At 47.2% G+C, this 25,921-nt stretch overlaps 3 protein-coding genes across 6 annotated transcripts; 1 reads left to right on the top strand and 2 right to left on the bottom strand.

Annotated features, from left to right (window-relative positions):
- Window positions 1-2: 2 nt before the first annotated feature.
- CDC26 (cell division cycle 26) lies at window positions 3-2,209 on the bottom strand. The gene is made up of 2 exons (XM_082208697.1): window positions 1,969-2,209; window positions 3-436 (listed from the first exon to the last, which is right to left on the bottom strand). Exons 1-2 carry the CDS (start codon window positions 2,047-2,049, stop codon window positions 263-265), a joined length of 255 nt encoding a protein of 84 aa, XP_082064823.1. The 5' UTR covers window positions 2,050-2,209; the 3' UTR covers window positions 3-262.
- An 84-nt stretch (window positions 2,210-2,293) lies between these two features.
- PRPF4 (pre-mRNA splicing tri-snRNP complex factor PRPF4) lies at window positions 2,294-14,694 on the top strand. Of its 2 annotated transcripts, none has more exons than XM_082208147.1 (14): window positions 2,294-2,427; window positions 3,639-3,816; window positions 5,310-5,496; window positions 5,599-5,686; window positions 5,891-5,970; window positions 6,198-6,291; window positions 6,735-6,829; window positions 7,307-7,365; window positions 8,272-8,395; window positions 11,050-11,139; window positions 11,746-11,868; window positions 13,037-13,144; window positions 13,550-13,668; window positions 14,099-14,694. In XM_082208147.1, the coding sequence occupies exons 1-14, from the start codon at window positions 2,395-2,397 to the stop codon at window positions 14,290-14,292; spliced, it is 1,572 nt and encodes a 523-aa protein (XP_082064273.1). In that variant the 5' UTR covers window positions 2,294-2,394; the 3' UTR covers window positions 14,293-14,694. The 2 variants fall into 2 exon arrangements, with proteins under 2 accessions (XP_082064273.1, XP_082064274.1); XM_082208148.1 differs by having other exon boundaries at window positions 2,320-2,418.
- Window positions 14,695-15,401: 707 nt separating this feature from the next.
- Window positions 15,402-25,609, bottom strand: RNF183 (ring finger protein 183). 3 transcript variants are annotated; one of them, XM_082208440.1, is made up of 4 exons: window positions 25,428-25,602; window positions 22,375-22,477; window positions 17,638-21,542; window positions 15,402-17,041 (listed from the first exon to the last, which is right to left on the bottom strand). In XM_082208440.1, the coding sequence occupies exon 4, from the start codon at window positions 16,994-16,996 to the stop codon at window positions 16,406-16,408; it is 591 nt and encodes a 196-aa protein (XP_082064566.1). In that variant the 5' UTR covers window positions 16,997-17,041; window positions 17,638-21,542; window positions 22,375-22,477; window positions 25,428-25,602; the 3' UTR covers window positions 15,402-16,405. The 3 variants fall into 3 exon arrangements, with proteins under 3 accessions (XP_082064566.1, XP_082064565.1, XP_082064564.1); XM_082208439.1 differs by lacking the exon at window positions 15,402-17,041 and having other exon boundaries at window positions 17,638-21,539; window positions 25,428-25,609; XM_082208438.1 differs by lacking the exon at window positions 15,402-17,041 and having other exon boundaries at window positions 25,428-25,604.
- Between the last annotated feature and the right edge of the window lie 312 nt (window positions 25,610-25,921).

Here is a 25,921-nt window from a genome sequence, read left to right as displayed (position 1 = left end):
AGTTAAAAACAAACATTTTATTAAGCACGGCAGCCTAGCAAGGTTCCACAAAAGAAACCATCAAGTAAGGCAGAGATCCCATCTTTGTAGGGAAAGCAAGACTTGCTCTGCTTGGAGGAGGAACTCCATTTAAAACCTAGAGGAGAGAAGCTCAGTCTCTTCTGCTATTTCTAAAGGGAGTTTGTTGGGCTCCTGAAAAAAATTCCTGCTTTCTTCCAAAGCTCACAGGTACCAGGCACTGCCACTGTCCGCCCTTTGGGCTCTAGAACTCAAAGTTCCCAAACTGAGATGAACGGTTGTTTGGTTTGGGCTGGGGTTTGTAGCCAATCCGGTCATGTATCATCTGCTCCCGGCTCTTATGATCAGTGCTGAGTCCCAGCGCACCCTCACCATCGCTGCCTCCCACCACGTCCACCTCCTCACGCTTCCTACGACTCTGTGGAAACAAATGGGAAGCATGATTAAAGAAAACTTCTCCAGGACAATCACATATGTGCCTCCTCCACCCATGACATGTCTTCTTTTTCAAATATAGCTGCAATGTATCAGATTCTTTGCTTTCAGATTTAAGACACTGCAAGCTGTCAAAAGGTTCTGCCACAGAAAGGGGCCAAAGACCTTTACTTGTGAGTGCAGGGGGCTAACATGAAGGCAACCTCAAGAATCATTTGGCATTTAGATCTGCTATTGTGCACGCACAAACACACCTTCTTGCACAGGAATACAGGTAGCAGTTTTATACCAAATTGGACCATTGTTTCATATTGCTCAGTATTGTCTACTCTAACAACAATATTGCAGGATTTCAGGCAGGGAGTCTCCCAGCCCTACCTGGGAGACTGAACTTGGGAGCTTTCTGCATGCAAAGGAAATGCTTTACAGCTGAGCTTATGATCATCTAACACAGAACACAGGAAGCTGCCTTTTACCTAGTCAGACCATTGGATCCACTTAGCTCAGTATTGTCCACCCTGTTTGGCAGCATTTCTCCAAAGTTTCAGGCAGGAAGGCTCTTCCAGACTTATTTGGGGATACAGTACTCACAATTGAACCTGAGACCTGCTCAATGCAAAGAAAACCCTTTGCCACTGAGCTGTGACCTTTCCCCAGCCAACAGCCTTATATTAAAACAAGCAAATAGCAGCCCTGAGGAGCCGGTGTTCTTTCTCCATACTGTGAATAATTTTATAAGCTTGGTTCTGCAAGTTCCACCCAAGTAAGAATAGTAGGAGGGGGGAATTGCATCCAACCCCAGCGGGTGGCTCTACCTCACCGCCTGTTTACTATACTCAGTACCCTCCTGAGTGGGACAGAGCAAAAAGGATGGCTACTCCCCTTGTGAGGAGAAACAGCTTTTTAAAAAAGAAAAGAGAGAGCAAGGACAAGAGAATCTCTAAGACATCACCTTGCCAACAAAGGTCCGTATAGTTAAAGCTATGGTTTTCCCAGTAGTGATGTATGGAAGTGAGAGCTGGACCATAAAGGAGGCTGATCGCCGAAGAATTGATGCTTTTGAATTATGGTGCTGGAGGAGACTCTTGAGAGTCCCATGGACTGCAAGAAGATCAAACGTATCCATTCTTCAGGAAATCAGCCCTGAGTGCTGACTGGAAGGACAGATCCTGAAGCTGAGGCTCCAATACTTTGGCCACCTCATGAGAAGAGAAGACTCCCTGGAAAAGACCCTGATGTTGGGAAAGATGGAGGGCACAAGGAGAAGGGGACGACAGAGGACGAGATGGTTGGACAGTGCTCTCGGAGCTACCAGCATGAGTTTGACCAAGGCAGTGGAAGACAGGAGTGCCTGGCGTGCTCTGATCCATGGGGTCAAGAAGAGGCGGACACGACTAAATGACTAAACAACAACAAAGCATGTGCAGAGTGCGCAAACAACAACACCACCACCGAAGAAAGGTGGGCAAGGAGCGCCTCGCCGTCCCGCAACCAACCACCCACTCACCCACCCACCTCGAGTTCCTTGCGGGCGCCGTCGAACTCCTCGATGTCGTCCAGCTTCAGTTCAAGCCGCGTCGGTTTCCGCCGCAGCATCTTGCAAGTACACCTTTCCCCCGCGGCTCTCCCGCGCGTGCGCAGCAGCAACCCGCTCTTTTCTTCACCTGCACCTCTAGTTCAGACGCCAACGCCAGAGGCTCGATCCCACCATGCCCCACGTCGCCGGCCAGCAACCCGGAAGGTCTCGCTCCGCATAACCATAGAGCTCCTAGGCAGGCTAGAGCGACCCGCTCTCCGGGATGGAATGGAAAGGCATCATTGGCTGTGGCGCTCCGAGTGGGCGGGGTTAGCCGCTGTGCCGGAAGTGTTTGTGGGGAGCCCGTTGTGTGCGATTCCCCCACTACAGAGCCCCGGTCTGAGAGGAGGGGTTGGGAAAGCGCCATGGCTGCGTCGCGGATCGCCGTGGTGAATAAGGCAGGGAACTTGAAACTGGGATATAATGTGATTTCTTAGTTTAAAAAACGTGTATCTTTTCATAGAAATGATAAAATGAAAAATCTGTTTGAAATAGACGCCAGTGTCTACTTATTTACTGCAGTGACTAACGTAACCTCACGCGGGTAGTAAAAGTTTTTAAAGCGTAACGGATTGTATCCAACTAAAGCTCAATTCAATGTTGGACTCATTTGAATTAATGAATATGACTCGCTTGCGGCTGTTAATTTCAGTGGTTCTACTCTTTCAGTGGAGCTGGGTGCAACTCAACGCTTCGGCTTCTGCCACAAAAGGCAGAATGTTATGCTTTAAGATTTCTAATATTCCTGCTGCATTAAAATAACAAGGAACAAGGCATTCTTTGCCACCTTAAAGACTAACAAACGTTGTTGTTGCAAAACCACCTATTAGAGTGGGCTTGTAGTCCATGAAGATTATGCCAGAATATATATATATATATATATATATATATATATATATATATATGTGTGTGTGTGTGTGTGTGTGTGTGTGTTAGGATTGTGTCCAGTGCTATCTCTACACAGAGCAGACCCACTGAAATGAATAGACATAACCAATTCAAGCCCCTTAGTTTTACTGGGCCCACTCAGAGCAAGATATGGATACAGTCCTTTGCTTTTAAAGTAGCATGATACTCATGGACGAATATGACTGTTCCTGTGGAATATTTTATGTTAGTCACTGTAATAAATATATTACCAAACAGTATAATCCTTAACATGTCAGCTCAGAAGAAAGTCCTATTGAGTTCAGTAGGGCTGACTCCCACAGAGGTGGGCTTAGGGTTTTAGCCTTAATGATTAACATTATGCTGGGATTCAAAACAAAATTGTCTCATGTACTGTTTGATGGGGTGGGGGCTGTCAGATATGGGCAGATGTCATGAGTCAGGAGTATAGGGGGAGGGGAGCTGGTTGCTGCCTTTTGGCCCTATTCCTTTTCAGCCTCCTTTTCTGCCTCAGTCTGGACTGCTCTCTGCCCCAAGTCTCTTCCTGCTCACTAAAGCCTGTTGCCTCCTCTCCCTCTGACCATGCATCACTGTCCCCCTGGCTCTGAACCTTCTTCCCCAGTTCTCTGCATCAAGCCAGCCTATGACAGCAGGTGGGGGGAAATCCACATTTGCTCTCTTACTTCTCCATGTAGGCTACTGCTGAGTTTCCTTCTTGCAGGGTTCAAAAACAAAGGCTTCAGATGAAGGGGATGCTCCTCCAGCCAAGAAAGCCCCAATTTTCTATGGGAGCTTGGAGGAGAAAGAGCGAGAGCGTCTTCTCAAAGGGGAATCTGGGATGATGGGCAAGGATGCGGTCAAAGCAGCTATTGAGGCTGGCAACATCAATATCACCAGTGGTAAGAGATGGTAATGAGCTGACTGGGAGATGGAAGGAAAAGGATGGAGGGAAGAACTGCTAAGTGGGGCTGATAATTTGTTTAGAATGCTTGTAAGCAGGTTGTTTTCAGCAAATGCTCTCAGAGCTTGCAGTTCAATACTAAAATTACAATTAAATTAGGAAGTCCTTTAAAACAAATCACACTAAAGCATTACACAGCATAATGGAGATTAAACGAGATGCTGACATAAAACCACGTGCTGCAGTAGAACATTTTAAAAGTTTGTGCAAGCAAAGAAGGCATTCACCTGGTGCTGACAGAATGCCACAACTAAGAAGCCTGTGTCATTGTCCACCATACTTCCAAGGGTGGTAGGACCTAGAATAGATCTTAATGTTTGGGTGGGTTCATGCGGGAACAGGTAATCTTTCAACTAGCCTGGCCCCAACCCATCTGGGGCTTTGTAGGTCAAAATCTGCACTTTGGCTTGAGCTTGGCAATGAACTTTAATCCAGTGTATCTCTTTAGGACAGGCAAAATAGGTTCCACATGACCAGTCCCATTTATTTGCTTTAACTGTAGTTTCCAAGCAATCTTCAAAGACAGCCCCAAGTACAGTGCATTGTAGTAATCATTCCATGGATAAATGTGACCAGGCTATCTTTATCCCAGGGATGCTATCACTTATACATACAGTGGTACCTCTGGTTACAAACTTAACCTGTTCCACAGGTCTGTTCGTAACTGGAAAATGCTCATAACATGCTAATGGCGCCTCCCGCTGCTGCCACACCACCAGAGCGTGATTTCTGCTCGCATCCTGGGGCAAAGTTCGCAGCGAGGGGCATCTACTTCCGGGTTAGTGGAGCGCATAACCCAAAGAATTCGTAAGGGGGGTGGTTCGCAACACGAGGTACCACTGTAGTTCTTTACAGGAGAAAGCAAGCAAGAGACAAATCCCTGCCCTGAGGTCTTTATAATCTAAGTCTAGATAGGGGTGGTAAGGAGCAAAACACTAGATGAGAAGGAGTGTCACAGGTGGCAGCAGATCAATGTAGGTACACTCTGCTTAGGTTTCATTTCAGGGGAGGAAATGGTTGTTGGCTAGCTCCTGCCCATCTACAGGTCCTTTTTGTTCCCTCTGGATATAAAAATGTGTACTGCCAGTGGCCATAACAGATTGTGCTCTCTTAACCGCCCCCAAGCAATACCTTAATTACATTGTGCCTTTGTATGAATTTTGATTTTAAGCCATTTGGGGAGCCCCTTTTGGCTGAAAAGAGGGGTGTAGATCAAAGTCTTAAGCCACAGGCCTCACTGATAACATAAGCTTTGAGCTGGACACTCAAGAAGCAGAGAGAGGTGACGCAACATATACCACATTTTGTTGCTCTTTGCTTGTGGTTCATTGGAATGAAGCAAACTTACGAAGTGAGGGTCAAGTGTTGAGGCTTTGTAGGGTCCTGTTGGGGTTGTATTTCCTGTAACTTTTGGCTTTCTACTATGATCAGGTGAAGTTTTTGACTTGGAAGAGCACATCAGCGAGCGCCAGGCAGAGGTCCTGGCAGAGTTTGAGCGCCGGAAGCGGGCCAGGCAAATCAATGTTTCCACAGATGACTCTGAGGTCAAGGCCTGCTTACGAGCCCTCGGGGAGCCCATCACGCTTTTTGGAGAGGGCCCTGCAGAAAGGAGGGAGAGGTGAGAGAGGATGAAATTGACTTGCTCTCACTTCCTTTTCCAGTTCATTGATGTGACTCATATAAACAAAGGCAATTTAATCTTCACTTTATTTCTCAACAGGCTACGTAATATTCTGTCTGTGGTTGGCACAGACGCATTAAAGAAGACCAAAAAAGATGATGAGAAGTCCAAGAAATCAAAAGAGGAGGTAATAAATTTTAAAGTGTGTTCTGAGTGACAGCAGCTCTGGGGTTTCAAATGGGAGTCTTCACAAACCCTAGGACCTTTTGTATGCACAGCTCACACTTTCCCACTGGGGTCTGACCTTTCCCCTTAGCTATAAATGTGTGCCCACTATACTAGCCAAGTCTCACAAGAGATTCCCACCCCTTTAATGTTTCCTTTCTCTTAGTATCAGCAAACCTGGTACCACGAAGGACCAAATACCTTGAAGACAGCCAGACTGTGGATCGCCAACTACTCTCTCCCTCGGTAAGGGGCTGGGATTCAGAAATGCTAATGCAAACATTGATGAGGCCTTGTATATCTGTTGTCCCTAACTAGAGTGGTGGTGATGGTTGAGAAATGGTGGATTTCAAACCCACCTCAAAAGACAGATGGCACATGGCAGAAGAATTGTCACTATTACAACTTGCAGGCCTCTGCAAGGGTTGAACATGGGCAAGACCTGGTTACATTAATTTTTGTCCCCTTCACAGGGCAATGAAGCGATTGGAGGAAGCCCGGCTGCTCAAGGAGGTCCCTGAGGCCACACGGACATCCCAGAAGCAGGAGCTGCACAAATCTCTAAGGGTAAGTGGGATCCATCTCTGCTATGACTTAAAAGTTCTGGGCACTGGGCTGCTGCAGCCCAGAAGGCCCCCGAGATGCAGAGGTTCAAATGAGCTTACAGCAGGCTTCTGTGCCTCTGCTCCTCCTCAGCATAGTTCAATGGTAAATGCTTTGAATGTGGATGATCCCAGGTTGACTCCCTGGCATCTCCATCTCCAAGGACACCTGGGCAAGGAAAGATTTCTGCTGGTTGCTTGGAATTCAGCTGCCAGTTCAGAGCACGTAACATTGCACTAAATGGGTCCAACAATTCAGCTCAGTAGAAAACACTACTGGGGGTGAGGTGGGGGAGCAGCCTGGGCAGGAAACGTCATTTCTTTTCTTTACCATCTCAGGGCCATCTCATTTTAGTGAGCCCGTCAGTTCCTCTGGTGGCAAAATATTGTTTTTTGTTTTTCTTTCAGTCTTTGAATAATTTCTGCAGCCAAATTGGGGATGACCGCCCTATCTCCTATTGCAACTTCAGCCCCAACTCCAAGCTCCTGGCTACAGCTTGCTGGTAAACTTTATTCTGCTTTTCATTATCTCCCTCCCAATCCTGCTAGGTTCTCCTATAGTGCACAGGAGAGGCTGCCTGAGCCATTGAGGGCAGTCATAGACTCATAAAATTGTAGCGCTGGAAGGGATCCCGAAAGTAATCTTGTTCAAGGCCGGCAATTAGCAAGCTCGGGAAGGCTATTGTGGGAGTATTTAGAAAGTGATAGTGCTGTGGGTGCATTTTATCATTTTGTTGAAGGTTGTTTTTAGACTTGCTATCTTCTGTTTTGTTTTTAGACTTGTTATATTGCAACTGGCGTGTGTGTTGCTATTGAATTTTGCTTGGTGTTTATATGTTTTTGATTTTTTTTTACTCTTAGCTTCCTTGATTGGTTTTGTTTGGTTGGTTTTGTTTGTAAAACAGAAAGACAAGGGATTGAAAACATTTTAAGATAAAATAAAATGCCAGTCAGTTTTCCTTCTGCCTTTCTTCTCCCAGGAGCGGCCTCTGTAAACTGTGGTCAGTGCCGGATTGTAATCTCATCCACACTTTGCGAGGTATCGTATCTGCTTCCCACCGCACCCATTGCCAAAGCAACCTGCTTTTCTCTTATCTTCCCTCAAATGACTGGAGCAATTATATGGCTGATTAGGAGCATAAGGCTACATGGGTGGGAGGCTATGAATTTTGAGAGTGGTGCTGTGCAAACTTCTTCCTCCCCCCCCCCCCCCCACCTTGGGCTTGGGTGAGATGGCATTCCTCTCTCGAAGACAGCCTGAACTCTAATAATCCGTGTTGGGAGTCATATCCTATAGGCCCACTGCTTAGCTGCTGACTAATTCAGGGCTTGGGAACGTCAGGCCTGTGGGCCACATGTGGCCCTCACAGCCTCTCTGGCCCTTGGGACTCTCTTCAAACTGCACCAACCCTGCTTTAGTGTTTTTACTTGGGTGGAGTGTGTCCTTGAATTCTGATCAGGCCTGGAAGGAGACTAGAACTGGGAGTGTGAAAGCAGGTAGCCTACTATACAAAGGGAAAAGCTGCATTTGTTGCTCCACCTTCTTTTGCTTTTGGCCCCTCCCACTATTGGCATGCAGCCATGCTCCATTCAGGCCAGCCAGAGTCATTTTCAGAATTCAAGGATGCAATCCGGGCTGGCAGAAGACACTCAAGAAGGGCGTGAAGCAGGGACAGTGAAGTGTGTGGCCTGAGGGGAAAGAGTGAATTAGTGTGGGGAGAGTGCCAAGGACCAAAGTGGAAGGCCTTGAGAGCCACATTCGGCTTACAGGGCCAAGCTTTCCCACCCCTGATTTAGCACAAAAACTAAATTTGGAGTGATTCCCAGTCAAATTTGGAGTGATTCCCAGTCTCTTCGGAGCAATAGGATGAGGCCCAGACTCAGACAGAGGAAGCAAGCTTAAAATTGGCTGGCTCTCAAACTGTCTGTCTCGTCTGTTCCCAAGGGCACAACACCAACGTTGGAGCCATTGTCTTTCACCCCAAGGCAACCATCTCCCTGGACAAGAAGGACGTTAACCTGGCTTCATGCGCAGCAGATGGCTCTGTCAAACTCTGGAGTCTTGAAAGGTATGCCTGGGCCCAGGAAAATCAGTTGCCTTCCCTTCCTTATTTTATTGACTGCTGCGGGTGGTAGAGAAAAATATTAAAGCAGCCCAGAGAATGGCTTCCTGTTTAGCTTTCTTCTGCAACAAACAAAAAGCTAACACAAGTGACTGAGGCAGGGGCATGACCACACCATACTTTTAAAGCACATGGCTCCCCCCAAAGAATCCTGGGAGTTGTAGTTTGTTACAAGTGCTGGGAATTATAGTCCTGTACGGGTGAACTATAGTTCCCAGAGTTATTTTGCCATGGGTGCTTTTTGGGGCCTGATCCAGCAGTGCTCCTCTCTCCTTATAATGAGGCTTCTTTTCTGTGTTACTGTTTCTAAAGCTTTATAGAGACACGAGTTTGCTTGGCTTATTGGTTGTGCCCCCCGGCCCAAACTGTGGAGTTGTGGGGTTCCCAGTTCTCCCTCATGTTATACTTGTCTTACATTTTACACCTCATGTCTTGCTATGTCCCTTGTTAGTAGCACCCAGACAAGCTGGGTTTGTTCCAACAGTCAAGGCACTGTGACTCTTGGGGAAGGCAGTTGATTTTGTCAGTGCCTTATCCAAGGAAACAGAGAGAGAGAGCGCAGATTCTTTAATTGGGCCTCAGGGAAGAGGTTTATTTCTGTCAGATACTGTTGCCGTGGGCAGAAGCATCAGTGGCGGTAAATTCACACTCCTTATCTCAGTCTTGGGTGCCTGTGAGGTCATAGAATCATATAATTGTCAAGTTGGAGGGGACCACGAGGGTCATTGAATCCAACCCCCTGCAATGCAGGAATCTTTTGCTCAAACTCATATTTAGTGATAAATTTTCTCCCACCTGTTGAACTCAAGACCCTCTTTTGCAACAGTGAGGGACCTGTGGCCCATGGGCCTGACTGGGCCTGGCAGGGAACCTGATATGGCCCATGGGGCCATTTTTGCCAAGCCGCACCTGCCCCACCCCTAACATCTTGTATAATATGGGGCAGGTAAAGACACGGCCACAAAAGGAACATGTAGAAGAGCTTTTAAAATGTGTTGTTCTGGGGCCACTCTGGCTTGTTATATTGATGTCAAATTCAAACCCCACTGGGTTAGGCTTCCTTCTGGAGTTCCCTGAGTTCCTTCACCTTTTATTTAAGAAAGTCAGGGTTGCGTGTACAGGACTGGATCATTCCAGCAGCAAGGGGGCTCAATCAAACTGAAGAGAGCAGCTACAGTAAGTGGAGCTGGTCTAGTAACTCTGATACTTGAGGAAGTATTAAGACTCCCCCCTGCCAATGCGGTTACTGGTTCACTATTCGATCGCTTTCTTTTGGAACACAGGGTTGCAGACCCATTGAAATGCATGGACATGGTTAACCTAGGTTCATTAATTTCATTGGGTCTGCACTGAAAGGAACTTAATTGAATACAACCCCATAGGAAGCTGCTTTATAGCAAGCCAGACTAATTGCCTCTCAAGGCCACTGTTGTCTGCTCTGACAGGCAGTGGCTCTCCACAGTTTCAGGTGGGAGGATTTCCCAGCTGTACTTGGAGACACCAGGGATTGAATCTGGGATTCTTTTGCCTGCAGAGTGTGTCTACTACTGAGCCACAACTGGTCTGCTTGGGCAGTCAGGGTTTTCCCTTCTGTTTCGAATGTCCTTTGATTACTTTAATATTTGTACTTTGCAGCCCTGGGAACAATGGGGAATAGCCTACATGAAGCATCCCAAGCTGCCTGTGTATTTTTGCAGCCAGTCAGAGACAGAGACAGCATTGGTTTGTTTCCTTGTGAACTAGTTTTGCAAAGACCAATCACAACATATTTTAGGCTTGAAAGGCAGCAAGCAGTGTACAAATCTTATAGTGTACTATAACTAAGCTGTTAATAAAGTCATTGGATAAAGCCAAGCTAGTCTGTGAATCTTTCAGTAACAACTGAAACCCTTTTCTCTTCTGGGCAGCCTTTGGGGGGGTCACTTACCAGTGGTGAGTAGAGTAGCTACTGTAAATTTTACCTTCACACAGCAGATTAGTTTCTGTACACACACTCTGTCCTCCAGCCAGCCAGCTGGATCCACCCATGACACCTTCCTTTCTCCTCTTCTGTATTGCTGCCTCTTTATTTTATTTATTTATTTTCAAATTGATTTTCCCAAAAAATTTTAGACAGACAAACAAACATAAATCTCAACCGTATTTAAACCAATCTTAGTAACATTGTTAAGTGACTTCCTCGTATCCCCCTGGTTGAATTTCAGTGTATATTATTTTAACGGTTTTCCAAATCCAATATTCTTATAAAATTAACTTAATCACTTAGCACTTTTCTTTCTTCCCAGTTCGGCATTAAACATATTGATTCATCACATTACATATTTAAATCCTAAGCCTACCTGATATTTGCCAGTTTTTCCAATTAAGTTAACTTAACATATTTAACTGAATAGTCTTTAAATTTCCTGGTAATCCTCCTCCTTCTGGTCACGGACTCTTCCAGTCAGGTTGGCTAGCTCCGAAAAGTCCATCATCTTCATCTGCCAATCTTCCACTGTTGGTACTTCTTGTGTTTTCCAAACTGCCTCTTTATTTTAGTCTCACTTATGGAACAGCCAGCACCATCAAGAATTTGCCATGAGATGTTATGTTTCTTTCAGTGATGAACCAGTGGCTGACATCGAGGGACACACAGTGAGAGTAGCCCGGGTGGCATGGCATCCCTCTGGCAGGTTTCTGGGCACCACCTGGTAAGTCAGAGGAGGGGGTGTGGCCCAAAGGGTCACATGTGGCACCTGGTCTAATTTCTTGTGGGTAGCAAGGAGGAGAATAAATAGGGAAATGATGTGATGGAGGGAGAGGAAGAGCAGAGAGCGGCAGAAAGGAAAAAAAGGGAGTGCCTTCCATTGTTAGTAGTCTTGCCACCACTGGCAATACCACCGCCATGGGTTACCTTCAAAAGAATTCTGCCCTCGATAGAAAAACATATCCCCTTGTGATATGTTACTTCTTTCCACTCAACCCAGCACTCATTACACAACACTGGAAAGTGAGAGGTCGGAATGGGAGGGAGCTGCAGTTGAAGATCCCAATATTTCCTCAGTGAGATTGGCAACTGAGCAGGGAATTGAATTATGTGTCCTAAATGCTCCTCATATCCCTGTATCAGTTGGCTGAACATCTCAGTTTGTGGGGGCCAGGGGCAGATTAGATTTATTCCATGGTCTCAGCTTGGAGTGGAGATCAGGATAGACAATCCAGCCACCTGCTTGAACTTCGGGCGGGACGATCTGTTGGGGCCTTGTGAGATATTCACGTGGGTCTTTGTCTCTTCTCCACCCCCACCCCCGCTGCAGCTATGACCATTCTTGGCGCCTGTGGGACCTGGAGGCTCAGGAGGAGATCTTGCACCAGGAGGGGCACAGCAAAGGAGTTTACGACATCGCCTTCCATGTTGATGGCTCCCTTTCTGCCACTGGGTAAATCTACATGCAAATCTTAACCCTCCCTAGGGGTGTTACTGAGCGAGTATCAGCCAGTCAGTAATGATGCTCATTCCTGCTAGTTCTAAAATGCCAGAAAAGAGAGAGAACTGGTTAGGACCAACAGAAGATCCCACACAAGTCTTCGCTCCTGGAGCTTAAAAGTCACAGAGTGGAAATTCTAATGAGGGAGGGGCCATAGCTTTGATAAGAGCGTCTGCTCTGCGTGGAGAAAGTCACAGCTTCAATCCCCAATGGTTATCTTCCTATCTCCAATCCTGGAGAGCAGCTGCCAGTCAGTGTAGACACTACTGAATTAGATGGACCAATGTTCTGACTCATTTCAAGGAAACTTCCTTCGTTCCTAATAGCTTGACTGTATTCCTGAGTTTATACTACTCATTAAAAAAAAAGTTTCAACTATTTAGGGTAATATTAAGATTTGCCCCATCATTGTTCCTAATTTGCAAATTCTGATCTGGGCAGCTCTTGCTTTAGCTTGTTTGTAATTGAGTCGATCCTTCATTGTCACATAACTATGCTTTGGAACTCCCTGCCTATTGACATTAAGCAAGCTATATAGTTCTAGGCACCTGCTGAATCTTTTTTTTTTGGTTTGACAAGCCTACCCAGGTGCATAATTTAGTTACTTTGTTTTTAAAGTTCTGCTTATTTTTATGTGCGTTTATAATGCCAATGGCTTTTATGTATATTTGCTTTTAAATTGTTTTGTAGATTTTAGCTATGTTTCACTTACAGTTTTTGTACTCCTCTTAGATAACTTTTTGATTTAAGTGCATTGTAGATATTCTAAATCTATACAAACAAAGTGTGCTAATTAGACTCTGCTACATGTGATTTGCCAGGTAGGTCAGATCTGGGTCCTGCTTGCAAAACCTTGGATCTGCAGACAGGAGGTGGTAGTAACATGGGAGGCACTCCAAGCTGTATTGCAGAAAGGCTTTGCTCCAGTTTAACAACTGTGGTTCACAGAAGCTCCTTTGGCTCCTGTTTAGTGATGTTAAGAGGCATCCAGCCTAGGTGACAACTAAAGAGGAAAGAAGATCCAAAGATGGCTTTAAGTGAAGCCTCTTATTCAGAGTGGAAGCACGGGAAGGGGTTTATGTGAGAAAAAGATTGTTTGATATTTTCCTCTTCCTTTCAGTGGCCTTGATGCATTTGGCCGCGTGTGGGATCTGCGCACAGGGCGTTGCATCATGTTTTTGGAGGGTCATCTCAAGGAGATCTATGGGATCAACTTTTCCCCTAATGGGTAAGAACCAATTTGCCATCCCCTCTTGGGGTGCAGGTCTTAATATTGACACACAGACAACTAACTTCTGCTCGGAGTAGATTAATTGAAATTAATGGAACTAATTTAGTCTGCATTCACACTATATATTCAAAGCACATTTCCCACCCCAAGTCATCCTGGGAACTTTAGTTTTCCCCTCACAGAGCTTATGATTCCCTATACCCTTAGTAAACTACAGTTCCCAGGGTTCTTTGGCAGAAGCCGTGTGCTTTAAATGTATGCTGGGTACATAGCCTTCCCCCCTCCCCCAATATATTTTATTAAAGCTTTTTCATAATCATGTAGGATTATGAATAGGGCTGAAACTGGGAACAACCCCCTTGCAAGCAAACTCAAGTTCCTCCTCTCCCGTACTTCTCATAGGTACCACATTGCCACTGGAAGCGGCGACAACACCTGTAAAGTGTGGGATCTCCGCCAGAGAAAGTGCATCTACACCATCCCTGCCCATCAGAACCTGGTGACCGGAGTGAAGTTTGAACGTAAGTCTCTGCATCTGCTAAGGCCTTTCCCCAGAAACTGAGGATATATAATGGGCTGAAAAGTACCTTGTCTATGGTTTCCATGTGCAACATAGATTCCCAGGACATAGATATATACCGCTCCCCACCCTCCTCATCCAAATACACTGGCTCTTGAGAATAGCCTGTATGCTCTGTCACTCGCCCTCCCTCTTCCTGCATCCCCCCTGTTCCCTGCTTATGGTTGGCTTCTGGGTAAGGCTTTGGGGAAACTGGTAGCACTCTGGAAGTTATTGGACTCCCAACTCCCATCAGCCCCAGCCAGCATAGCTAATGGTCATGGACGATGGGAGTTGTAGTTCCTCACCCCTGCTGTAAGTGGTGAATCTCTATATTGCCTCCTTAGTCCTCCTCTTTACATCCTGTTATTTTTCTCTTTCCCGCCACCCAGCAAATCATGGCAACTTCCTGCTTACTGGCGCTTACGACAACACAGCCAAGGTCTGGACGCACCCAGGCTCATCCCCGCTGAAAACCTTGGCAGGACACGAGGGCAAAGTCATGGGCTTGGACATCTCCCTGGACGGGCAGCTGATCGCCACATGCTCTTATGACAGGACTTTCAAGCTTTGGATGGCAGAGTAGGGGGAAGGAGCATTTCTGCCGGATCCACAGCCAAGGAAGGCAGCCTGCTGTGACTCCCTGGGCCTCCGCCACAGATCAGGGCATGGCTTAATGCGCTTCTGGGATACTGCCTCCTCCTCACACCTGCACACCCTCTGGTCAGGCCAAGCTGAGTTTGAGAACGCCTTTCCTATTGCATTTTGCTGTAGTTGTGTACTCTCCCGTCCCTTCCCTGTGGAATGGGCTTGCATTGATCCAACACCACCAGCCTTTAGGAATACCCATGGTGCTAGCAGAGCTGGTAGGGTGGGTTGTTCTGGTTGTTATTTGGGAGTGGAGTCACAGCTTCTCACTCGGACAGAGACTTTTCTTGAAAAACGGCACCCTAACATTAAAGCAGAGTGGCTGCTTGAAAATGGTGAAGCCTGTGTGGGTTGTGTTTTTGACACATTGTTTCTTGAGCCAAACAGCCTCTGGTGATGGGGTGCCTCCCCTGCCCCACCCCTCAGTGCTCAGCTCTCCTGTTATCACTCCTGAATTCATGGAATCATCAAGTTGGTAGGGACCTTAAAGATCATTAGCCTAGGAATGGCGAAACCACAGGCCCCCTAAGCCAGATGTGACCCTCCAGGCTTCCCTGCCTGGCCCGCAGGCTTCCCTGCCTGGCCACAACCCTCCGCAAACCATGTTTCACATCCTCCCTGAGAGTTTTTGCCTGGCAGGAATATGTCCTTTCACTCTGATAATACTCTTGCTTGCCTAGATGGAGGATATGGAAGGGTGTGTGTGGATATGGAAACTGGCCTGCTGCACAGAGGTAACATTTACATTAGCTGCCCTACTCACTTTTGCCTCACCCCACCTACCACCGGCATGTGGCGCTCAGAAGGTTGCCCAGAACAGAATGAGGTAATTGGGTTGGAAAAAAGATTTTCCACCCCTGAATTGGCATTTTCTTGTAGGGAAAGGCGCTGCAGCCACCCCACTAATGTTCATTTTGTGTGTCCCTTTCCCAATCCACCCTGTCCATGCTAAACCTACTTCCTTGCAAGACCCAAAAGATTGCTTTGATCCTATTATCAGCCCCCACTCTTACAAGCTGATGCGATTTGAAACAAAACACTGCAGCATAGATACAAAAGTTTTAATGTCACTGCCATTTGGCTCTCTAACTGTTAGTGCATACACCAGGAGAGAGAAAAAACGTCGAGCATCTGCCTTCATTTTCGTGCCTGCATGACTTGAGTACACAGAGGAGGCCATCTCCAAGCCTGGACAGAGAACAGTGATGATCTGCAGCCTCGGTGGTTCCACATTCAGCAGTGCAGTCAGTGTTCTCTGGATGTTGGGAACTCTTCATTGGCTGCAGTAGAGGCATTTGGCACAGGGGAAGAGTCCGGTTTGGAGGGTCGGCATAGCTCAGTGGTAGAGTCTTACATGCAGAAGCTTCCAGGTTCAATCCCCAGAATCTCCAGGTAGGAATAAGGAGACAGGCCACTGCCTGAAACCCTGGAGAGCTGCCACTCAGTGTAGACAATATGGAGCTAGATGGACCAATGGCCTGACTTAAGGCAGATTCCTATGTCCTTTTACTCCAAGTATGGGGAAGCTTGGGCCCTCCAGACGTGGTTGTTACAGCTCCCATCATGACCAGAGATGATGGGAATTGGAGTTCAGCAACATCTGGAATGAGAAAAGCTCTCCTCTCCACACCTGCTATGTTCCCATTATCCATTTTCACCCTCTTACTCACTTTAGCCAACTTAAGAAGCAGTGAGTTTGTTGAAATGCTCCCACTGCCCTGTCATGTCCTCATCCGCATCCTTATTTTAAAGCTCACAAGTAACCCTCAAGGTAAAGTCCTGGGATCCACTGGCAGTGCAAACCATTTTGCTGTCTGGGGCGAACGACAATTGGCAGCCTCTCTCTCGTTCAATAGGCAGAATCTGACAGAGCTTTGAGTCTTAAATCATAATTCTGGGCGATGTCTTCCAGCACACTTGAGCTGACTTAGAGAACTCAAGGCAGGTTGTGTGGCACACACAAGCTAGTCCTCCCAACACTTTGCTGCTGCTTGCCAACCACCTCTACCCTGCTCCCAGCATCTTCCACCTGAGGAGGCAGCTGGTCCCTGTCACCCCCACCCCCAAAAGAACTGCCTGGTCCAAAAGATAGAGAAGATGAGTAGTAAAGTCACACTTAAGATGACAGCCATCAAGTAGGTGAAAATCCGGAGCTGGGGATTGCAGGCACATGCCCACATTGGGGAGCGGTGGTGGTTGGGCAGGGTTGTGGCGGCAGTGGTAGTGCTTGCCGGGCGGCTTTGCTCACGGTAGCTGTCAATGCTGGGGTCTGTCACTGGGCCCAGGTCCAAGGTGTAGACCCTGGGCTGGCGGAGGAAGTACCTGCTCTTGCGCTGCTCCTTCAAGCACAGCTGCCGGCCCTCCAGGATGATGTGGTTGGGCTCCAGGCGCAGCAGGCGCAGGATGGCCTCATTGGTGGGCAGCTCAGTGACAGGCTGGTCAGAGGGGAGGACGGTAGGGTGGCGGCAGAGTGGGCACTGCAAGCGGTTCTGAGCCAGGGACACCAAGCTGAGATGAGCCAGGCACTCAATGCAGAAGGAATGTTGGCACTGAAGGACCTTGGGGGTGCGGAAAGTGTTGTCGTATGGGTTCCAGCAGATGGGGCATTCAGCCTCCAGCCCCTGGACCTCCTTCTCAGCCATGGGGAGACCCAATCAGCAACACAGCCTTCTTTGCTACCTAGGAGACTAAAAAAACAAGGGCAGGTGGAAGCTCAGTGACAGTAATCATACAGCATAATCAATGCAGTGGAACCTTTGGCCCATGAGATGCAACGATTGGCTTGCCATAGGGCCGTGCTTGCTGAGGCTGATGGGAGTTGTAGTTCTTCAGCATTGGTGGGGGTGGGGGGGCAAAGGTCCCCAACATTTGGCTTTTACAGCATCAGCAAATGCAAAGAGAGAGGTCCTCCACCCAAGGGAATTTGCAGTATGAAGTTTAAGAGTGGAAGCAAGCCCTTCTCTTGCAAAGCAATTGATAAGGCAAGGGTGGGAAGATAAACATCCACATCAGAACAGCCTGCTGGATCAGGCCAATGGCAATCTAGCCCATCCTCTTCTCACAGCAGCCAACCAGAAATACATGGGAAACTTTGTGCACAGACCATAGGTGTCATGGCTAGTAGCCATTGATAACCTTATCAGAGGAAGCACACAGAGGCTTGTGCTATAGTGGTAGAGCCACTGCCAGTAGAAGGATCAATGCTCTGACTCTATAGCATAAAGGCAGCTGCCTGTGTCCTACACCCACCCACCCCTGCAAAGAAACAATACCCAAAACCTACCTTGCCTTGAAAAGCAGGAGATGTGGACAGTATGGCCTCATCCTAACTCAATTCCATCCATGAACAATGTTGCTTTTCACGCCTGCCAGAAGTCTGATGCATTCTCCTTCTGCTCCCTTATTCTTTCTTAAGATTGGTGAGCAAGTGTGGGTTTGCAGCGGGATCTGAACTGGTCCAAAATGAAGAGAGAGAGAGCCTAGGCAGGAAGATGCTTCCTTTGCTGGTGCTGCTAAACCAAAGGTGTTCGCTCTCCTCCTCCCATTCTCAGGGGACTTTGTCCCTTAGGCTGAGCTTGGCATTCTCCTCTGTCAGGTTGGTAAGCAGCTGTTGTTTACTACCAGGGCCTGGCAGCCAAGGTGAGAGAACTGGTGGAAGGCCGGCAGGAAAAGCCTCGGGCTGCCTTGGAAGTCAGGAAGCCCCAAGCTGACCTATTTTTCAGCACTGCTGCCATTGATTTTTAGGTACCTTGATTTAGGAGCATGGGAGAACAATAAGGCATGCTCCAAGAGGCAGAGCAGCATTTGCCCTAAAATCCCAGCACAATTCTCAAACACCCTCCACCATCTCCTTCTAGTACTGAATTGTAGCTTCTAAACCCTGGTGGGAGGGCAAAAACTTCCCCCCTTATACATTGCAATGGACCATGTCCATTGATGGTGGAAACAGATGTAAATGTATTATTTAACATCATTAATATACTGCTTGATTGTGCTAAAACCTCTAAACAATACATCCCCCCCATTTTTTTTAAGTTAAAAACAAAAGCATTTAAAGATAATTGAAACTAATAGTCGACAGATTAAAACATGTTAACATCAACATGCCCACATCAGCTTTCCGACACTAAAATGTTTTTAGCAGGCACCGAAAAGAATACCACAAAGGTTTCTCACCTGATTTCAATTGGCAAGGAGTTCCAAAGTGTATGCGCTGCCACAGTAAAAGTTTGACTATTTGCAAGTGTGGAACAAGTATTCTGTGGAACTAGTAACAGTGCTTAAGTGGGCACATAGGAGATAAGGTGATCCCACAATAATAATAAAAATCTCCTGCATTTGTAAGTGATATTATGGTTTGTTTACTTTTGTGTGTGCAGAGCCCCCCCCCCAAGCAATGAAGAGAATATTAATATGAAATAAAATACAATGAATCAATCAAAGCAATATAAAATGGTGAAGGAGCATGGCTTGCCGAGAAGCCTAATGGCAGCCTGATCCAGCATCTCCTATATGAAAGGGGCTAATTTATAGTTGAATGACTGCTAAGTAAAAGCATAAAAGGTAAAGGGACCCCTGACTGTTAGCGGACGACTCTGGGGTTGCAGCGCTCATCTCGCTTTATTGGCCAAGGGAGCCGGCATACAGCTTCCGGGTCATGTGGCCAGCAGGACTAAGCCACTTCTGGCGAACCAGAGCAGCTCTCGAAAATGCAGTTTACCTTCCCGCTGGAGCGGTACCTATTTATCTACAGTGGTATCTCGGGTTAAGTACTTAATTCGTTCCGGAGGTCCGTTCTTAACCCGAAACTGTTTTTAACCTGAAGCACCACTTTAGCCAATGGGGCCTCCTGCTGCTGCTGCACCGCCGGAGCCTGATTTCTGTTCTTATCCTGAAGCAAAGTTCTTAACCTGAAGCACTATTTCTGGGTTAACGGAGTGTGTAACCTGAAGCGTATGTAACCTGAAGCGTATGTAACCCGAGGTACCACTGTACTTGCATTTTGACATGCTTTCAAAGGTTTCAAGGTTTGGCAGGAGCTGGGACCGAACAACAGGAGCTCACCTCATCGTGGGGATTCGAACTGCCGACCTTCTGATCGGCAAGTCTTAGGCTCTGTGGTTTAACCCACAGTGCCACCTGCATCCCAAGGAAAAGCATACTGCTCCGCAAATTTATCTTCAGAAAGGTCATGTTGTGGGGGGGGTCATAAAAATTAGCTGGCTAAGCAAGATTTACAAGAAGTGTTGAAGCGCTTTGCCCAGTGCTGCATGAAGAGACTGGCAAAATACTAAATATCCTCTTATTACTCTGGATATGTGTTTGTGAACTGCCTTCATGCTCTCATCACACACAAAACTCCCATCATTCTGCTTCTCATTTGGAAGCCAGGCTAACACACATCCTGCCCCCCTCCCCCTTCCCCTCCGCTCTGGTGTCTCAACAAGGAGCAAGCCCACCCCACAACCAATCACCCTCATTGGGATGCACAAAGCCAATTGGCAAACCACTAAAATCCTTCCCTCCCTTCCCAAATTCCAGAGGTACCATCCTTTATCCATTGGCCATAATATACTGTAATGGAACTTCCAGTTTCAGAGGCAGTATACCTCAGACTATTAGTTTAGTGGTGCAGCTGGGTAACTGTAGTCCTTGGTCTTGTTACCTCTGTGCATTGTTTCAGTTGCCAAAAGAAGAAGAAGAAGAACCTCTTCTCCTTTCCAACCCAAAGTGCTTTATAACAGTTCTACCTGCTCTGTCAGAGGCAGGATGGCTGAGAATTAGAAATTGAAGAGTGCTGTTGCACTCAGGTCCTGCTTCTGGGTTTTCCATAGGCATCTGCTCAGCAGCTGTGAGTGGCCAGCCAGTGTTTTGGACAAACAGGATGCATATAATCCTCCAGGCTTGCTGGCTGCAACTCAATGGCAGAGTATCTGTTTTGTATGCAGAAGATGCCAGGATCCGTCTCCTGCAACATCTCCACATAGGACTGGGAGAGAACCCAGCCTAAAATCTGGGCTGCTGCTGCCAGTCAGTGTAGACAATACTGGGTGTGTTTATTTCCAGGAATACAGCTGACTGGAACTGGGGTAGTACTCCTGATGCTACAATTCAAGTTGAAAGTTTCTTAACCTATAGAATCTTCAAAACCCAAGGAACAGTGGCTTCTGTTTTTTAAGGCATGCCATCCAGACTCTCCTGTTACTCTGCAGCCACACTAGACATCGACAGGAAGGTGTCCTCTTCTGAGAGTGTTGGCGCTCCAGACACCTGCTCCTCAGCAAACAAAACCACTTTCCAAATACTGTTCAGACCTTACCAGGAGGACAAGGAAGCTCCCATTGGAAGCCACCAATTTATCCACTGCCCTATCAGCAAAGAGAACAGTATTCAAAATATCAGACACCAGTCTGGGAGTGAAGACTTGGAGGAGGAACTCTTCCCGTGCTCGTTTCATACCATTCAGCAGCACAGCAAGGTTGATCTTGGTGGCCAACCGTTTTCGATTCACAGAGCTCCGTGTGGACACCATTATGCCGTAAGGTACAAGACTTTGCCCCACATAAATCTCTGCAGCAGAGATATCACAGGTCCCATTTTCCAGGATGCCCCTCCAGGGAAGCCAGATACTACTTTGCTCGAGATACCGAAGTTTCACGGCACTCTCCTCCGTCAGGAGGGAAAGAGTTGCTTTGGTGAGGCACAGAAGTGTGCTTCTTGCATCACCCAGCCCAGCGGTGACCAGGACCCAAGGTTTGTCAGGATTTGTCCCTCCCAGCTGGCCACATATGTATTGCTGCAGAATCTGCCATGTAGTTTCTGGCTGGTTTGGGAAGAGAAGGCGAAGGAGTCCAAGCCGGCTTTGGGGCAATTGGTTCTTGGTGGGGCTCACAGCCCTGTAGTCATCCAAGGATAAGTGGCTGTTACCATGATGGAGCAGGATCACGGAAACAAAGACAAACACGAGGGCCAAAAAGGCAGCAAGGGAAACAGAAGGGAGGAAATCAGAGTCTTGCAGGTCTGGTGCAGGAGTTTCGGTAGAGGCAGAAGGAGCTGATCCTTCTCTGGCCTCCATCTCTGCACGCTTCCAGGGCTCACAACACGGTTCTTCAGGGAAGTTTCTACAGTCAAACAAATAGGTCTCCTCATCATCAACATCTTTCCACATCCTTTGCATGTCTTGATCTTCTAGCACAGAGAAGGAAAGGAAAGCTCAGAAGCAGGGTCTTAAAAACAACACACACACACACACACACGTAAGCATAGCACTGAATGAGGTAGTAGAGACCTGAAATAGTATGGCTGTTCCATTTCACTCTGAAGGGAGAGGGTCACATTTTGGAATGTTCCCTGCAGGTCCAAATCCAACATAGCTGGAACTTCTCTGCCTGCTGTGCTGACCTTTTATTTGTAGGGTCTGGTTTGATGGATTGATTTTAATACAGAGAAGCATTAATAATCACCCCAGTGGCTGCCCTTGTCTCCAGTTTCTGTCCCCTTAAAACCAGTGGTGTAGCGTGGGGGGTGCGGGGGGTGCGGCCACACTGGGTGCAACATCTGGGGGTTAGGGTTAGGGGGCGCAAATCCACGGGTTAGGGGGTGCAAATCCACGGGTTAGGGGGCGCAAATTACTTGCCTTGCCCCGGGTGCTGACAACCCACGCTACGCCACTGCTTAAAACTCTACCCCTTCTCTGAGAGCCAGTGTGATGTAGTGGTTAGAATGCTAAACTAGGATATGGGAGACCAGAGTTCATTTCTTCACTCAGTCATGAAGCCCGCTGGGTCACCCTGGGCCCAGTCACACACTCTTAGCCTTACTTACCACACAGGGTTGTTGTGAGAATAAAAGCAACAGGAGGAGAAGTGTGTATGCCACCTTGACCTATTTGCCTCTACCTAAAAACCATATTTGGTAGCGGCCATCTCAACACCTTGTGGTTGTGAGTTCCAAAGGTTTATTGCACATCACATGCAAAAGACAATCCCAAGAAGTTGCCACACCTACACCAGTGACTTACTTTCAGTTTGGAGTGCAGACATGTCTTGAGCCATTCTCTGTATAGAGGGTCGTTTCCCACAAATCTTCATCTATAGGTACATCTCTCTTACACCTGGCACCTACTGAGTATGGAGAGAAGGAAAAGAGGAGAGAGAGTGGCCCAGTTAAATTAGCCTCTTGTAGCAAAAACAGCAAAAACCCCTGAGACCCCTTAAGAGACCAACACATTCTCTGTGGCAAACATTTGCATAGACAAGAGCCCAGTTTGTCAGATACACAAAGTAGGCTGCCGAGACTGAAATATAGGTAACTGCCTAATCTCAAGTCAGATGGCTGGTGCATATAGTCCAGTCTTCTCTACTCTGACTGGCAATGGCTCTCCAGGATTTTAGGCAAGGGTTTCTCCCAATCTTTACCTGGAGATGCTGGTAATGAGAGAGAGACATGGGAAAGTGAGGGAGTAATTTGGCTCCACCTTTCTCCTCCTTTCTCTGGGTGGCGCTGTGGGTTAAACCACAGAGCCTAGGACACTTGCTGGTCAGAAGGTTGGCGGTTCGAATCCCCGCAATGGGGTGAGCTACTGTTGCTCGGTCCTTGCTCCTGCCAACCTAGCAGTTCAAAAGCACGTCAAAGTGCAAGTAGATAAATAGGTACTGCTCCGGTGGGAAGATAAACAGCATTTCTGGTTCTGGTTCGCCAGAAGCGGCTTAGTCCTGCTGGCCACATGACCCAGAAGCTGTATGCCGGCTCCGTCGGCCAATAAAGCGAGATGAGCGCTGCAACCCCAGAGTCGGTCACGACTGGACCTAATGGTAAGGGGTCCCTTTACCTTTACCTTCTCCTCCCACAGGAGCAAAAATAAATTGTACTCTTTGGTGAAAGAACCCCAGCAGAGATTTAAAAATCACAACACATGCAGCAAAGTAAAGCATGAAAATATAGGCTGTTAGACCTTTATATATACACTTGTGAGTTAAAAAACTTCCGTCTTCCCCTGGCATAGACTGACAGCAAGTAAGAAGGCAGGTAGGTTTGGGGCTGGCTGAGGGCATGGTGAGATTGGTGGAGGCAGTGCTCTACATGCCAATGGACCAGCCTCTACTAACCCTCCAAGGAGGCTGATCAATGAGTACATTCAGTCCTAACTGGGAAGTATTCGGGGGCGGGGAGCTCCCTCAATTTAGGATTTCTGGCCCCCCCATATTTTTGTATTTCTGCAAACAATGGGGTTCCTCCGAACTTGTTTGGGGATACAACGCCTGCTTTCTTGCGTCTGGGTGTTGTCATGTGGCTATATAAGGATCGGCACTTGACTCTGAACTTTGGCAATAAAGTGAATGTGAGCACTGAAATGCTTATAAACTCTTATGATCTGTTATGAGCCATAAAAAATAGGCCTGGCAGTTTTTATAGGATAATCTCAGAGAAAGGTGCCATTTTGTCTACAAAGTGATCAATAAACATTGGCCACCCCAGTGAGGTGGGACAAAGTAGGCTAAAGGCAAAGTTTTAAAGAGGGAGAAAAATGAAGAGCTCTCTGCTGAGTTTCCACTTTTGCTAGTGTATATTCAATCATTTTAAAGCAATAGTTCTTCAGCTGCATGCACACTACCATTCACTTTTGCTCTTGGGCAAACACAGATCCCACCTCTAACACCAGTGCTACACGCCACTCCAATCCCCATGAGCTGTAAGAGATTCCTGGGGCTCCAAGTGTTTACCCAAGGTTGTGTCTCCGTTGGGAAGATCGAGGCACAGCAGAGGTTAGTATCTTTAAGAAATATGTCTTATTAACATATGTTTACACCTGGATATCTGCCATGGAGGGGTTGCTGAACCCTATACCCCAGGAGTGTCTCTCATTGCCCCTCTCATATCTTCAGCAAACTTGGGTCCCAAACAGCAGCCAGTCATGGCTCCTGGTACAGCCTCCTCCAGCCAGTGCCAAAGTTGTTCTGACCTCTACACCCCCCCACCCCACATAAAGTTCTGGCCTTCCCATCAGCTCATGGAGAACTAGCCTTTGCTCTCCTTCCTGGCATGCCTCTTGGCAAAACCCCAAGCCTCCTGTGAAATTATACTTTTCCCTGTCACCTCAGCGCCCCCTCCCTGTCACTCCTGTTTTGCACAGACCTGAGAACCTTCTTTGATGTATAGTACCTGGCCACTGTTTCATAATGGTTTGCAGTCAACCAGCCAGGCCAGACTGGTTTGCATAAGCTGGCCCATGGATTCCTTTTCTGACACAGTTCTGTAGCCTGCATTTCCCATTCCTATCCCAGACATTAGCTTGCTTGCTTAATTAATTTATTGGGTTTGGGGGGGGTCTCCCTCTGACCCAACTCTTAACAATATTCATCTAGCCATCTTATTGGGAGGGGCTGTAGCTTAGCAGAAGAGCATCACCATTTTGCATGTAGGAAGTCCCAGGTTCAGTTCCTGGGACCTCAGGTAGGGCTGGGAGACACCTCTGCCTAAAATTCTGGATTGCTGCTGTCGATCAGTACTTGGGCTAAAGCAGGTATCCTGTGTTCCTGGAAAGCACCATAGCTCAGTGGTAGAGCATCTGCTTTGCATGCGGAAGGTGCCAGGTTAAATCTCCAATGGCATCTCCAGGTAGAGCTGAGAGACCCCCACCCCACCCAAACGAGGCTCTGGAGAGCTTCTGCTGGTCAGAGTAGATAAGGCAAGCTAGATAAACCAATTGTCTGGCTCGGACTGAGGCAGCTTCTGATGTTCCTCTGGCTGCAGCTCAGACAATGCCCATTAAAAGCATAGCTACAGGCGCTTGTGCAAAACCTGATAACCTTATCTGCCCACCACCCCAAAAATGATGTCTGGCTTTATTTACTGAAAATATTTGGGATCGCCTCTTGTCTTCATTCTTGAGATGTTTAGACTCTCCTTTACTTCATGCTTTGCTGTATGCGCAAAAGTTGGCAAAAGTTCTCAGATTCCTGGCACTTTCTAGATTTGCAAGAAACATAAAATGGTTCGTTCCCCACGACCTCTCCCCCCAAAAGTTATTATAGAACCAAGGAGAACAAGTCTTGAAAAGGAGCAAATACTTACAACCCTTTCCATGTACAAATGGGGTACACTCCTCTCTCCCATGGAAAGGTTCCCTTGTTGCATTTCAAGTTGCCCACTGCTCTTTCAACTTGGCATCGCCAACTTCCCTGCAGACACCTCTCATCTGCATACAGGTAGATATTATCACAGGTATGCAACTAACAGAAGATCTCCTCCCTCCAAGGCACAGTTTTCCCCAGGTCCTAAAGCTAGTACGTCTTCATTTTGGGCGTAACACATAATGAGTGCGTACAAGCCAGGGCTGAATTCATTTGTATAGGTTCTGCAGAGAAGTCACACCTGGCTTGATCTCATCCCAGCAACATCAGAAGCTACCTTACAGTAATTCAGGCCTATTGTTTCATCTAGATCCACATTGATTAGCAGAGATTCTCCTGGGTTTTGAGCAGGAATCTCTCTTATCCTGACCTGGAGATGCTGAGGATTTAACCTAGCACCTTTTCAAATGTGAGACATGTACTCTGTTACTAAGA

This window comes from Podarcis vaucheri, assembly GCF_965113315.1.
Source record: "Podarcis vaucheri genome assembly, chromosome: Z".
In the NCBI taxonomy this organism is placed as follows: domain Eukaryota; kingdom Metazoa; phylum Chordata; class Lepidosauria; order Squamata; family Lacertidae; genus Podarcis; species Podarcis vaucheri.
The sequence above is the reverse complement of the archived record's forward strand: the minus strand, read 5'-3'. Positions and strand labels throughout refer to the sequence as shown.